Source organism: Larimichthys crocea, chromosome XVI, assembly GCF_000972845.2.
Source record: "Larimichthys crocea isolate SSNF chromosome XVI, L_crocea_2.0, whole genome shotgun sequence".
Taxonomy (NCBI): Eukaryota; Metazoa; Chordata; class Actinopteri; family Sciaenidae; genus Larimichthys; species Larimichthys crocea.
The window spans coordinates 21,814,847-21,828,471 of NC_040026.1; the positions used below are offsets into that span (position 1 = coordinate 21,814,847).

The following is a 13,625-nucleotide window of genomic DNA, read 5'->3' on the forward strand; positions in this document are numbered from 1 at the left end:
TTTCTGTCCTCACATGTTTTCACAAACAGATTTTAGTTGTTAAGCTGGAATACGAGAACATTTGGGACCGGGCTTGTCAAAGGTCAGAGTCACTTCTGGCTCCAAAAAAACGTCTCATGCCAAAAAAACAATTACATGATTACAGAATCGTTTTTCACGTGTGGATATGCAGTACATATACACACACGGATAAACACATACCATCCCTCTTCATGCAAAGAAAAGTAACTTTTGTCTGTACGCTGGATTTCATCTGACATTTGTTTTCTCATTTCAAAATGTTCTTAACAGATTTTGTTTCAAATACAAAATGATGGTTAATGGGTGAGAGGCAGTCACAGAAGCTCTCCTCTCCTGGCTTCACTGTGAAGTAGAGGATTGTGATACATGTAATCTTAGTACAAATAACCTTTGGATAAATGAGGCTGGCTTTGTTTACACTGCGATGTTCCAACCAGCCTCACAAACAGCTCAGAGAAACGCCGCCGCTTGCCAGGACAGCTTGCCTCAGTTCATCTGACTTCTTCCCCTAAAGTTTTTTTTTCCACACACATTTGTGTTACTCAACGAGTTGTCAGTGTAATGTAAGCAGCCTGTTTCTTCGCATGATCTTTGACCTCCTCGTTCTGTTTTCCAGGAATTCAAGAATGTGGACGGGGAGGAGTACCACGCAGACATGTCCACCTTGGCCTCACCGGCCTCCCAGGGCAGCCCGGACGTCTACATCCTGCCGCTCACCGAGGTCTCCCTGCCCGTCGCAAAGCAGCCTGCTCGATCAGGTGAGTCACCTGTATCTGATACCATGGCAGGCATAGAGAATAAATAAAAATAGCCGGTGATGGTTTGTTTAGGATGGTTAGACTAATTAAGACTCTCGCAGTTCACTTAAAGTAAACATTGTTGTAGATTGAGCTTTAAAATCCAGACGCTGCAATCAAAGAGATTCACGTGTCTTCCAATATCCAATCATGATATGATTTTTGATTTTTGTAATCTACACCTTCAGCCATTCGCTACAAACTGATGCAAGCCTTGCAACAGCTTTGTAAAAGTGCCAAAGCATTACAAACGCAAGTACAATTCAAGGGTGTGAGAGTCATGGAAGAGCAAGGAGAGCCGTGTATCTGGAGTCAAAGTTTGTCCCTGGAGTGAACGCCGCCCTGATGCTGGCCTCAGTCAGCTGGGCCTCCACCTATCCCACAATCCCTCACTGCAAGTCCCCACAGAATGAACTCTGTGCTCTTTAACTTTCACTCTCTCCCACAAACATCTGCCTGTTGCATAATAGCGTCCAGGCGGCCAGCCTACACTGCTGCAAGTTGGAATGTCAGGCATGTGAGAGCACAAAACCCCAGTGAGAGTATCCCTCGTTCTCTCTATCTGCGTCTGTGCGACAATGGTCCTTGTTGTGTGTTAATGGGCTGATGCTGCCTGATAAACTTATGACACTGGAGCATGGTGAGACTTGATGGATCATGCCCACGCAGTTAACTCAGGGATCAGTGTGCATCAAAGCTCACATAGAAATAAATGTAAATGTTTTAGAGGTATATTCTAGCCACACTAGTTAAATAGGCGATGTATAAAGAGGTGGATGAGAGAAGACTTTAACTACTGCCTGTGGTATCTAGCAGATAGGTTTGGTTTTCTACACTGAATTTTTAAGACACCAAAAAATGAAGTCAATGCAGTCAGGGTTAATATACTTTCATTAGTGCGTTCAGTGCATTGAGTAAATAAAGGCTCCTGATGGGAAAAGTCTCAGCGCTACAGAAAACCACAAATATCTGCATAGTTTGATATGAGAAACTATTTTCTCACTATGTTATGGGATTTGGGAAAGCTGGCCGCTTAACATATCAAATCAAATCAAATCAAATTTTATTTGTAAGTCACAAAGTATTTGCCTCTGACACCCTCTGTCCTTAGACCGTCGGTTCGAGTGAGGAAAAACTTGCCCACAAAATATACGCTCCGTCTCCGGTGAATAATAGAAACCATATGGTAGTACTGTAGTGGCAGAGGTCAGGGATTCATTACTGCACCTTCAGGACTGCCTCACCCAGTGACATCATGAAGGGAACGAGATTTATGTTTTTAATGAGAACTAGATTTGCTGAAATGGATCCCTGATACTCGGCTGCACCTCCTCTCATACTTTCTTCCATGTGGTTTCATCTTCATTAGCTGCTTTCTGCCTTGTTTTCCTACAACTATCCGAGTTCAAGTTAATTTGTACCCCAGCGCTTCATGGACGTGCAGTTGAAAGAGGTGGTGGTGAAATATTAAAACTAAAAAGCAACTGAAGGAATGCACGAAGGAAAGAATAAAGAAGAGAACAGAGAAGAAATAATAATTAATACATAGCTCTAAACATTTAAAATATTTTATGAGAAATCTTGTGGCTGCTTTAAAACAAACACAGTCTCAGGTTTCAGATCTCTAATGATTCCTGAGAGCTGAGGTAGATGTGAGCTGAAGTACTTAGCAGCTCTGAGAAAGTCTGCTTACACTCAGCCAATGTTCCCGTCTCCTCCTCTGTCATCCTGCTGAGCACTGGGGCTGTCAAAAGACAGAAAATGTGGATAGGTGGAGTTCCTAATGAGACACCAGTACTGTAAGAGCTTGGCTCAGCCTGTGGCCCGGTCCCCAGGACCCGCCCTGATGCAGCTGTTCTGTGCTGCAGCCTGCACTGCAAAGACGAATGGAGCTCACACCCACTCAGAGAGGACATGTGAAAACACACATGAAGAGGAATGTGAGCGAAACCAGGCCCAGTTCATCTCCCACTGAGAGAGCACACATGTTCTCATGGCTGCTCAGCATCACACAGTCACTCACATACAGCTCGGCACCTCAGCAGAGCCCGGCTCGGACGCACTGGACTGGACGAGCATAACGAGAATCCCATTAGTCTCTGAGTGATTTAGCCGCTGTGCATCTCGCTAAAGACTTCCTGGCTACTATAGCGATTAGACTAGACACATTCAGGGAGATGCTGAGCAGCTCCCGGCTCAGGAGAGACCAGACAGTGCTGTCAAATGGAAATTGAGTTAGTGTGTTTGCTGTGGAGAGATCTGAGAACCTACCAGGGGGGTGATGGCAGCATATATTTTTAGTTTGTTGCAGTGGGTGGAGGCTGACCCATGGACTGGAATGCTTCCACTGAACATAAACAAACAAATATTATAGTACAGTCTTTAAGAATTAAACTTTTTCTCCCACGATGCATCAGCCTCCCCTCATTGTTCCTCCAGCATTATGAATATTTGCGGTTAACGTGACGGCGTAGGTAGGAGCCATTGCTCGCCACTGTTATCGTCAAAACTCAGTCCATTCCTATGTCATGGAGCTGGTGGATAATAGCCCCAGTGTGCGCGTACTAACTGGTCCTAACTGGTGCCATGCTGCCCTGGGCGGCTGAACAATAGTGGTTATTCTGCTTTGGGCCGGAGAGAGCATGAGTGGGTGTAAAGAATGACCAGTCTGGGGAAAGAGACAGGGGCGTCCAATATGGCCTCCACACAGTGACTGGACTGTGTGGCAGTCTGAAGGGGGACGACAGCACCACAAAGATCCGTCTGTCTGCCTCTACACGCAGAATCTAAGTGTCATCGTGGGAGACACAGAGAGAAAGGAGGGGATAGATGGTGAGGGGTGAGAGATGGAGGGGCAGGGCGGGTGGTGGTGCTGGTGGTGCTGGTGGTTGCCGTCAGTCCCGTTTCATCTGGCTGAGCTGGGACAGGACGGTCGGGCGTGTTCAGCAGGCAGGAAGCTCTCAGGTCATCGGGGATGCTGGTAGAGATGCATCAGGGTGTTGGAGGACAGTCAGACAGATCGGAGTCGGCTCAGTACAGAATCAAACTTAAGAGTGGAGATAAATCTGTTTACTCACGATGGGCAACGTCCACTGGCACGTTCGGATCCGTCATCTCAGAAAGGGTTAATAACAGTCGATTGGACAGACGATGGATTCTACAGCAGCCACTTAAGAACCTGAACATGGTGCGTCCTGTAAAGTATTTTTGATTATCACTGAGATCTATTATTAACCTCCATGTGAGTGAGGACACGCTGCATCGTGTTTTGACAAATCAACTAATATTTTATCATTTAATGTATCAGTCCATGTTGATGTATTGTGACTTGAACTATGTTAAATCGAAATTCCAGATTTGTACGTGGAGTGTTCAAACTCATCCAAGAACATTTTTATTCATGTTCATCTTCTAACGGTTGCTTTGTCTGACGCTGTCGATGTCGGCCTCCTGTTCAATGTCTTTGTGCTATTACTGTATATCTGATACAAAGAGGCTCCTAACCTAACACTAAAAGCAGATAAAGACCTGACCCTGAAACTACGAGTGAAAGAACGTAGAAGGAAATCGAGTCTGACTGCAAAGCTTTTTAATCAAATAGCAGTTGTTGCCTTGAGTTCTTAAACCTGTTTAACTGACTGAGTTTTACACCCAATCATCAGCCCTTCTAGAAGAGAAAAGATCTTTTGTATTCAAGGTGAAGTATTGAAATAATCCTGCAATGTGTAATTCTTGGCCACGTTCTCCAAAAAAATAGGGGGCAGCATTTCACCTCCTCCTCTCCTCAATGCAACGGCACTTCAAGATATTTTGCAGTTAGACACGTGTAATGAAACATCCTCAGAAATCTATAGCAAACTCTCCAAACTCATGACAGTAGTTACAAAAAGACCTCAGGACCAAGTGTGTCCATTCACAGTAAATGAACTGCTGAGCTGAGGATGAACAGATTCTTCATATCAAACGGATGCTGAGAGGATGATGATGAGACTACATCATGAGGTCTGTCCACAGGAGGACAAACAAACTACTTTTAAAATGCTTGTTGGAGTCAAATAATGGACGCACATTTTCAGCACCTCGTCCAGCCTCCTTGCTTGCTTTTCTCCCGGCAGTCTTCTTTTTCTCTGTCTCTACAAATTTGAACTATGGGCGCCAACAATCGGCTACAATAATAACAGAAATGTTGAAGATAAATCCACTTTTTAATCCCAAAAGTTTAGAAAATAAACTCTGAGCCCTCCTCTTTCCCGTCAGTAAACAGAAGCCGACATGGCTCCGGCTGTTTATTCCTCGAGAAGCTCGGGCTTTGCTTCAGAACATCCCCCAGCTGCTGAACCTGAACCCAGGAACCCCGGCTGTCTGTCAGCTAACAGCGGCCATGTCCCTCCACCCCGCCCGGTTCTCTATTACTTTGTCCTCATGTTGCCCTGAGGCGGACTGAACACTGCAGCGACTCACTATCGCCTCTCGTGGTACAAGTGGTATTACAAGAGAGAGAGTACGGGCTGAGCAAGTCAGGCTTCAAGATCATGTGATTTCATATCATATGGAAATGAATGGGAACCAAACACATTTACATTTCTCTGTAATTTAGTGTGATGTGATTTAAAGCTGGAGGATCATCCATCGCTCTGACACCTTCTCCTCTTTCTTCTTTTCCTCCAGTCCAACTCCTGAAATCTACAGATCTCAGCCGCCACAGTCTTCTCTACCTGAAGGAGATCGGGAATGGCTGGTTCGGGAAGGTAAGCTCACTTCTGACGCTTCAGTTTTCATCATTTCCTGTCCCTGCAGCTACCTGCCGCGTAGATGAAACGCAGCATCAGTGAGTCTCACATCACGGTTGTTAGTCTTTGCTGTGATCACAGAAATGAGACATGCTGAGTTACCTGCAGTATCTGAGTGTGTAATGCCGGCCTGGTCCTCGTGTCTTTGATGTCCACTTGTCCCAGAAGTGATAGATATGGAACAAATTTCACGCTGATGAAAATGTCAAAGTAACAGCTCTCCCCTGCAGGCTGAAGCATGTGGTGTTGTCGTGTTTTTACAAGCAGATAACATGTTGTTGGCGTTCTCTCTCGTTCTCTCCCTCTCTGTTTCTTTGTCTGTTTCCTTCTCGTCTCTTTTCCAACTCATACTCATGAATATACATCCGTCCTCTCCATCCTTGTGTACCTTGACTGGGTATGTCCATCCGTACGTGCGTTTGTCTGCATTTTTCTGTCACTTCACTGTCTGAATTCTGTTTGCATGACTGCTTCACGTCTTTATGTCTGTCTGGTCACTCCCTCTCACCATGCTTACGTGGATTTGTTTGGGCGTAAATGTGTGTCTGTCCATCCGTCTTCCCCGTGCGTATTTGTGTCTATTTGTACTGTTTCAGGTTCTGCTGGGGGAGGTGAATGCAGGTTTAAACACCACCCAGGTGGTGGTGAAGGAACTCAAAGCCAGCGCCAGCGTGCAGGACCAGATGCACTTCCTGGAGGAAGCACAGCCTTACCGGTACACATTTAGTCCACGACAGACAAACCAAACCTTTTGCTTTTATGGGGTGTTTTGCAGCGACCATAGTTTCTCCTTCATGCTAGAGAGGAGATGGTGAGGCGAGGGGGGTTGCAATCAGCAACTACACCAATAGATGCCACTAAATCCTCCACACTTGTCCTTAAATTATTACTTTTTTCCAAGTTAAATACTTCTCAATTAAACGGTTTAACATATTCTTTAGAGCTGATGAGTAATAGTGGCTTACACTGAAACTGTCAATCAAAATACTGTATGAATTATCATAATTAATATGTCAGCGTGGGCGTCTAAGGATGTTTTTACTGTGACAGAACTTATATAACACAGAGTCCTTCCCGTCCTCTCCTCAGCGCCCTGCAGCACCACGCTCTGCTGCAGTGTCTGGCCCAGTGTACTGAGGTCACTCCCTACCTGCTGGTGATGGAGTTTTGTCCACTGGTGAGTATGTGTGTATTGTAACATAAGAAGTTAACACACACCGAGTGCATTTCATTGAAGGATTTTAATATCATAATAAAATCACTGTAGCATAAATGTGACTTTGTTATATTAGACTGTACCACACTTGGTGGACAGCGAAAGCCTTTCGACCTTTGCTTTAAATTCAAAGTCTTCATTGTGCCCTGTAATTCATTCAGTACATTAAGTGGATTAGACTTCTCTTGTAATATGTCATTAATGGAAATAAAAACATTCTTGGCAGCTGCTGTAAATATTTGGCAGGCGAGGCCAAAGTCACCGATAAGTCACACGACACTTGTACCAGTCAAACTACAGCCGACTGAATTATTCAGTGGATTTAACTCTGATTACTTCAGTATCACCACAAATATCAAAGAATGAAGAACTGCCCTTTCACATCTGTCAGGTTTTAATTTACTCCTCAGTGTAATTGGCGATAGCTGATGAAATATATTGCTCACAGTAAAATTTAATTTCAACGGCACTCATGTGAGAAAATGCTCAGATACTGTATAACCGAGTCTGTTAAAGCGAATAACGAGGAGACGATGAATCAGGATTGGTCTGCTCATCCAAAATATTTCAGTCGTACCAAGTTTGTGTGTTTCTCTCGTGCACTGCCAGCAGGATGTGGGTGATGCTCGGGCACATTAAGCACAGTACAATGACAAGACTGCCCTCCAGTGGTCTGAGGTTGTAACATCCAGATGTTTTATCTCTCTCCGTTGCGTCCAGGGCGATGTGAAGGGTTACCTCCGAAGCTGCAGAACTGCAGAAACCATGACTCCAGAGCCTTTGATTCTCCAACGGATGGCCTGTGACATCGCCTCAGGACTCCTGCACATGCACAAACACAACTTCACACACAGGTAGCTATTAAATCTCACACGCATGTCAAAGTGAAAACAGCCGGCTCAGCCAGTGTTTAGTAAAATCTGCTTTTTTGCCTTTGGGTTGCTTCCTGGAACAATATCCTGGTGCTGCCTGAGTGCGGCTTACAGACTCCAGCATCAGTGATTTTGTTGCAGGCGGTGACCCCTCATCTCCAGAACGCCCAGTCTGCAGCAGAGACAGGAGTTGATGTTGATGTGTGTTTTCAGAGGTAGCAGTGTGGAAGTAGGCCAACTCTAAAAGAGGAATTATTCCATGCTGCAGTCAGCCGGTGCATGCTGGGCTTCTAAATATTTTTGTGTCTCAAGTAGAATGACCTCCTGGTCTGTTCTGTGTTTATAAATAATGAAGAGCTGGAACAGCTGTTTACCCTCCTCTTCCTCCTCTTCCTCCTCTTCCTCCTCTTCCTCCTCTTCCTCCTCTTCCTCCTCTTCCTCTATCACCAGTGACCTGGCTTTGAGGAACTGCTTGTTGTCTGCTAATGTCTCAGTGAAGATCGGAGATTATGGTCTGTCCCACACCAAGTACAAGGTCTGTGCGTCTCAAAAGTTTTTTGTCTGTAGACAAACATTAATAAGAAAACACTGAGTGCATGAACATAAATGAAATAATTAAGCTCAGCTTGTTACTGAGTTACTGTTAAAGTCCCTCAGGTGCTGTGCAGCTACAATAATCTAATATTTGTGAGCTTCTACAAAGAGCTCATGGTATTTGTTAGGGTATTAAATTTCATCACAGAAGATGATTAACAGCAAAACCAATAAATTGTAATTCCGTCCTTGCTGTCTGCCTGTTAACACGTCACCCGTCCCTCCTGTCAGGATGATTACTACGTGACATCAGATCAGATGTACGTGCCGTTGCGTTGGATCGCTCCAGAGCTGGTGGACGAGGTGCATGGCAACATGCTGGTGGCAAACCAGACCCAGCAGAGCAACATGTGGTACGATCAACAGACACACACACAAAGACACAGAGTTTGTTTAGACAGACAGAGACAGTTTACTGTGTTATGTTTCATCAGCATCACGTCATGTTGTCCCGTGTCTCAGGTCTCTGGGCGTGACTATCTGGGAGCTGTTCGAGTTGGGCAACCAGCCCTACAGACACTACTCTGACAGACAAGTGCTGACCTACGCTGTGAGGGAGCAGCAGCTGCGACTGCCCAAGCCGCTGCTCAAAGTGCCGCTGGCTGAGCGCTGGTGAGACGACGCAGAAACATATTTAGAAACATCTTTCAAATATTTAACAGTCCTTCAGGAGAGCGACAAACACAGCAAAACACAAACACTCACAGCAACATGATTCAGCTCCTCGTGGGAGGACTGGAGGCTCATTATGATGCTAAGCCTGCTGCTTCTGCTTCACATGTCGGGACTTTTTGTTCCAGTTCTCTTCTGTTATTGCAACTTAGATAATTAACTAAACACTTGTGTATTTCAGAAGAATGTGGTGCAATGATCTCTTTAATATCTTGTGTGTGTGTCTGTTTCGTCAGGTATGAGGTGATGCAGTTTTGCTGGCTCCAGCCCGATCAGAGACCCAATGCAGAGGAAGTTCACTTGCTGCTCAGCTATCTCTGTGCCAAGGGGGCCAGCGAAGCCGAAGAGGATTTTGAGAGGCGATGGAACTCGCTGCGTCCCAATACTGGATTCAACAGCCACCGTGGTGCCTCTGCAATGTCACGAGGAGACCACCCCTCATCAACCTCCTCCTCTTTCCCTCTCCTCGAGCAGTTTTCAGCTGGTGATGGCTACCACTCAGAGTCCGGGGATGATATACTAACCGTCACTGAGACCAGCCATGGCCTTAACTTTGAGTACAAGTGGGAGCAAGCCAGGGCAGACCAGGCGTACAGAACTCCGGACTCTAGTACCATGGGTCAAATCAATCATCATTGTCAGGAAGCATTTTACCCACCAGGGGGCATCGTGGGAGGCTGCCCCATGGAGAGCCTCAGCCATGGACTTTCTCCATCTTACTACCAACCAAAACATCTCCATGCTCCAGGCATTCTCCCGGTCCTCAGTGCCCACAGCCCCTCAGTAAGCAGTGAGTATTACATCCGCATCGAAGAGCCAGTAGACTGTAACATTGATCCAGAGTACACCATGTGCTCCTACAGCCCAGACTACCAGGGCAGCAGTGGGAGCTTTCTGACCGGCAGCGCCGACTCAGGCGAGTGCTTGGCCTGCCCATCACAGACTAAGAACATGGGTCCCTATTGGTCAGCAGACATCCACAAATCAGATGTGTACGACTCCAATGATTCAAGTCCTGCTATCTCTCTGACGATGGAGCCCCTTTTAGGCCAAGTGTCGGACAGCAGCCCACTACGACCCTGGGAGTCTAGTCACTACGTGTCCTATAAAGACAGAGATGGGGGTTACTACTATGAGCACTCACCCCCTTTGGGAATAGATCACTATTTGATTGGAGGCGAGCTCTCCAGTGAGCATCATCGGGAAAGCTGGGGCTCAAGGAGCCTGCGTCAGGCCTTGGGTGAGTTGGAGAACCCGCTGGGTATATCCCCCTCTCTAACCAGCCCACCTCAGCAGGCCTACAGAGACACTTACCTGGACACAAGTCAGACCTCGATCATAGGAAAGAACGTGACAGGGGGCTATTACGACATGATGGGCTCCTTGAGGAAGACTATGCCCAGCCACACCAGGCACCACAGCCACTCTGTCAGTATTAACATGGAGACAGAGGGGGCCCTCTTCATCGGGCACAGAGACAGCGATACAGAGGAGGAAGAGGAGGACATATTTGTGGAGAGACACACCTGCAACACTTGGCCTTCGAAACACCGACACAGCAGTGTGAGTCACCACAGACGAGCGAGCCACAGCTGCAGACAGGATGCGTATGTCGACTTCCACTACACGATGCCGAGCACAGATATCGAAGACTCCTGGCCGGAGGAGCACAGCCTGGCCTTTCACTCTTTACCCAAACCCATTGACTATCTCGAGCCCCACCAGGCCAAAGATAACAGTGCCTGTCTCAGTCTGAGCAAACACCACACCATGGTGCCCTCAGACAACTGCAACGCCTACATCTACCTATGCCATGAGGGCGAGACTCAGGTGCCGGCGTCTGGAGAGTGCTGCCACTCGCACTTTGTTGACCCGCTCACAGGCTTGCTAGTCAGAAACAACAGCTATAGTCACAGCTACAGTCACAGCAACTACATCAGTGATAAGGTCATTGATATCCCAAGCAATGAGGAGATGATCAATCTATCACCGGCTCCAGGGGGTCCCATTGTGGCCAAACCTGCCTTGATAAAGGCCGAGGACAGTAGAGAGCAGTATGTTGACCTTACATTTGATGACACACTGTTCAAAGAGAAGGGCGAGGATGTAATCAAAGAAAATCCAATCATGCAAAAACCCACAGAGCCTAAAATAGAAGAGGTGGCCCTGACGACGGCTAAAAGCACTCCACCTCCTGCTGACAACATGCATGTGATGGTGGCCCTCGCTGATCCGCCGTCCGAGTTGAGTCACACTGGCGATAGCGGCGTTGACCGAGGAGGCTCCAGTGTGAGTCTTGCTGACATCCTGGACTGCAGCGACGATGACGAGGACGAGGACATTACAGACGACATCACTGACGTCACCTCAGGCATCTTCGCCGATGAGTCCAGCGAGCTGAACGCTTCTCCTGCCTTCAAGTCTCTACAGAAGCAGGTAGGAACTCCTGACTCCATGGACTCCATGGACCTGCCGTCTGCAGCCGGATCTTGTGAAGGATTCAGCCCTGCGTCCTCCCATCCCTCCAGCTCACCTAAAGCTATGGACAGTGGCTATGACACAGAGAACAATGAGAGCCCTGAGTTTGTACCCAAAGAGCCTCATGAACCCCGTGAACAACCTCTTGGAAAGCCTACCCTTGACACAAGCCTGGAGGAGGACAAGGAGCTGGAGGAGGACAAGGAGCTGGAGGAGGACAAGGAGCTGGAGGAGGACAAGGAGCTGGAGGAGCATGAAGTTGAGGAAACAGTAGTGCCCACAGAGGGCGAATCAACAGATTTGGCCTCACAGACAGGCGACCATATCCTGTTACCACTGAGTGATAAGACTCCATACAGAGACTCTGCATACTTTTCAGACTATGAGAATGAAAGGCAGTCGAGGGACGAAGGGGAAGAACGGTCAGAGGGAGTGAAGGATGAACAAGGTTTTGAAAGGGAAGAGCACATGGGAGAAAAGAAGGGAGAGAAAAGGAAGAATGAAGAGGAAGAGGTGGAGGATGATGCAGCTAACAAAGGCATAAAACTTGAAGACTCTTCATCTCCACTAGAGATGGAGGCATACTTGACAGAAGAGTGTAGCCAGGATGAGGTACTGGGACTATCGCCGGAGGCCTCTGACACGGCTTCAATGGCAGAGGTTGGGCTGGACGAATGGCCATCTCCGGAAGAGAGCTCGTCCCTGGGAGACTGGGCAGCAGAGGTGGTGGGGGCCATGGAAGAAGCCATCGGTGCCCTGAATGGAGATTGCATCTCCAACATCAAGATGGAGGAGGAGGAGGAGGACACAGAGGACACGAAAAACTCAACTCAAGATTCAGACACAGTAGAAGAGCCAGCGATAAAGACGATTCAGAACAGGCCGTCAGGGACGTCTGCTGAAATCCTGCACACTTTACCTAAAGACGAGGTGGCCCTGCAGCACACAGCGAGCACCAGACGCTTTTCATCCTCCTCTCCTCCACCTCCATCCACCCCTCCACCTCCACTCCCTGACGTGGAGGGTAGAGGCTCTGCAGCTGATGGGGAAGAGGCAGATGAGGAGGACGGGGACACGGACGACAGCGACGAGTCAGACGAGGAGCTGCGGAGCTACAGCGTGCAGGATCAGAGCGGAGGGGAGGACAGCGAAGACGAGTGCCACCCGGTGCCCATCGTGGTGAGCGACGACAGCGAAGCCCACAAACTGCGCAGCCTCCTGAAGATGCCGACCCTGCTCACAGCGGAGAACCTGGAGGAGCAGCTCGAACACAAGAAGAAGACGGTGTCGTTTTTCGACGACGTCACCGTCTATCTGTTCGACCAGGTGAGCGGCAGAGAGGGATTCATTCATTCATTCATTCAAAATAACATTAATTCAAAAAAAGGTCACTCATAGTGCTAGAATCATGGAAAATGATTTTTAGCCTCTTTTGACTCATTGTTTTGGGTCTCGGCCACTCAGAGTAACTTCTGGCAGGTTACAGTTTATAACAGAGCAGCTGTGGTTAAGCACCTAGAAGATAAAAAGCTAAAAAACATCACAGAGCAGCAGCTGGAAGGACAGGACGTTCATCAGATAACATGTCTGCTGGATGTTTGCTCGTGTTAAAAAAAACCTTACAGTCCAATGAATCAAAGTTGTGTATCTATCAGCTTATTGTGATGTTTTAAACTGACTCTCCCGCCCAGACCTGATGTTAAGTCTCTGTCTTTCTTCTACTTAACTTCTCTGTCTCTAGGAAAGCCCGACTAAGGAGCTGGTTGAACATGGCTTCCCTTTAGGAGCAGAGGGCCAGAGCTCATGGAGCAAATCTCAAGAAAGGATTAACGCCTCAGACGACTCTTCAGATGGAAACATCTCAGAGGAGAGTAAGTACAAGAATACATGTTTGGTTTAAATATAGCAATGTAAATAAAGAAAACTAATGAATATTCTGTACTCTCAGGTGCAGGGTACGAGTGGGAAGATGACTTCCCCCTGCTCCCTCTGCCAACATCCTCCGTGGCATCCGACTCCCCTCCACCCCGCTCCGTCCCCAAAGCTCCGGATCCAAAACCAGCCGTGCAGTACTCGCGCTTCACCGTGTCCCCCTCCAACGTGTCCCGCTTCTCCATTACTCACATCTCCGACTCTGACATGGATTCTGTAGGAGGTATCACAGATCTTTAATTATGAATCACTT

The 13,625-nt window shown here is 47.4% G+C and overlaps 1 protein-coding gene across 2 annotated transcripts in view; it reads left to right on the forward strand.

The window, feature by feature from the left end:
- Positions 1-13,625, forward strand: part of aatkb (apoptosis-associated tyrosine kinase b) — a 42,400-nt gene that overhangs the window by 26,013 nt on the left and 2,762 nt on the right. For both annotated transcript variants that reach the window (XM_010752890.3, XM_019277754.2), the window contains 11 exons: positions 638-779; positions 5,487-5,566; positions 6,205-6,323; positions 6,698-6,785; positions 7,545-7,678; positions 8,147-8,231; positions 8,522-8,643; positions 8,753-8,902; positions 9,199-12,766; positions 13,182-13,311; positions 13,389-13,595. In XM_010752890.3, the coding sequence (XP_010751192.3) occupies positions 638-779; positions 5,487-5,566; positions 6,205-6,323; positions 6,698-6,785; positions 7,545-7,678; positions 8,147-8,231; positions 8,522-8,643; positions 8,753-8,902; positions 9,199-12,766; positions 13,182-13,311; positions 13,389-13,595 (4,825 nt within the window). The remainder of the gene's footprint in view (positions 1-637; positions 780-5,486; positions 5,567-6,204; positions 6,324-6,697; positions 6,786-7,544; positions 7,679-8,146; positions 8,232-8,521; positions 8,644-8,752; positions 8,903-9,198; positions 12,767-13,181; positions 13,312-13,388; positions 13,596-13,625) is intronic.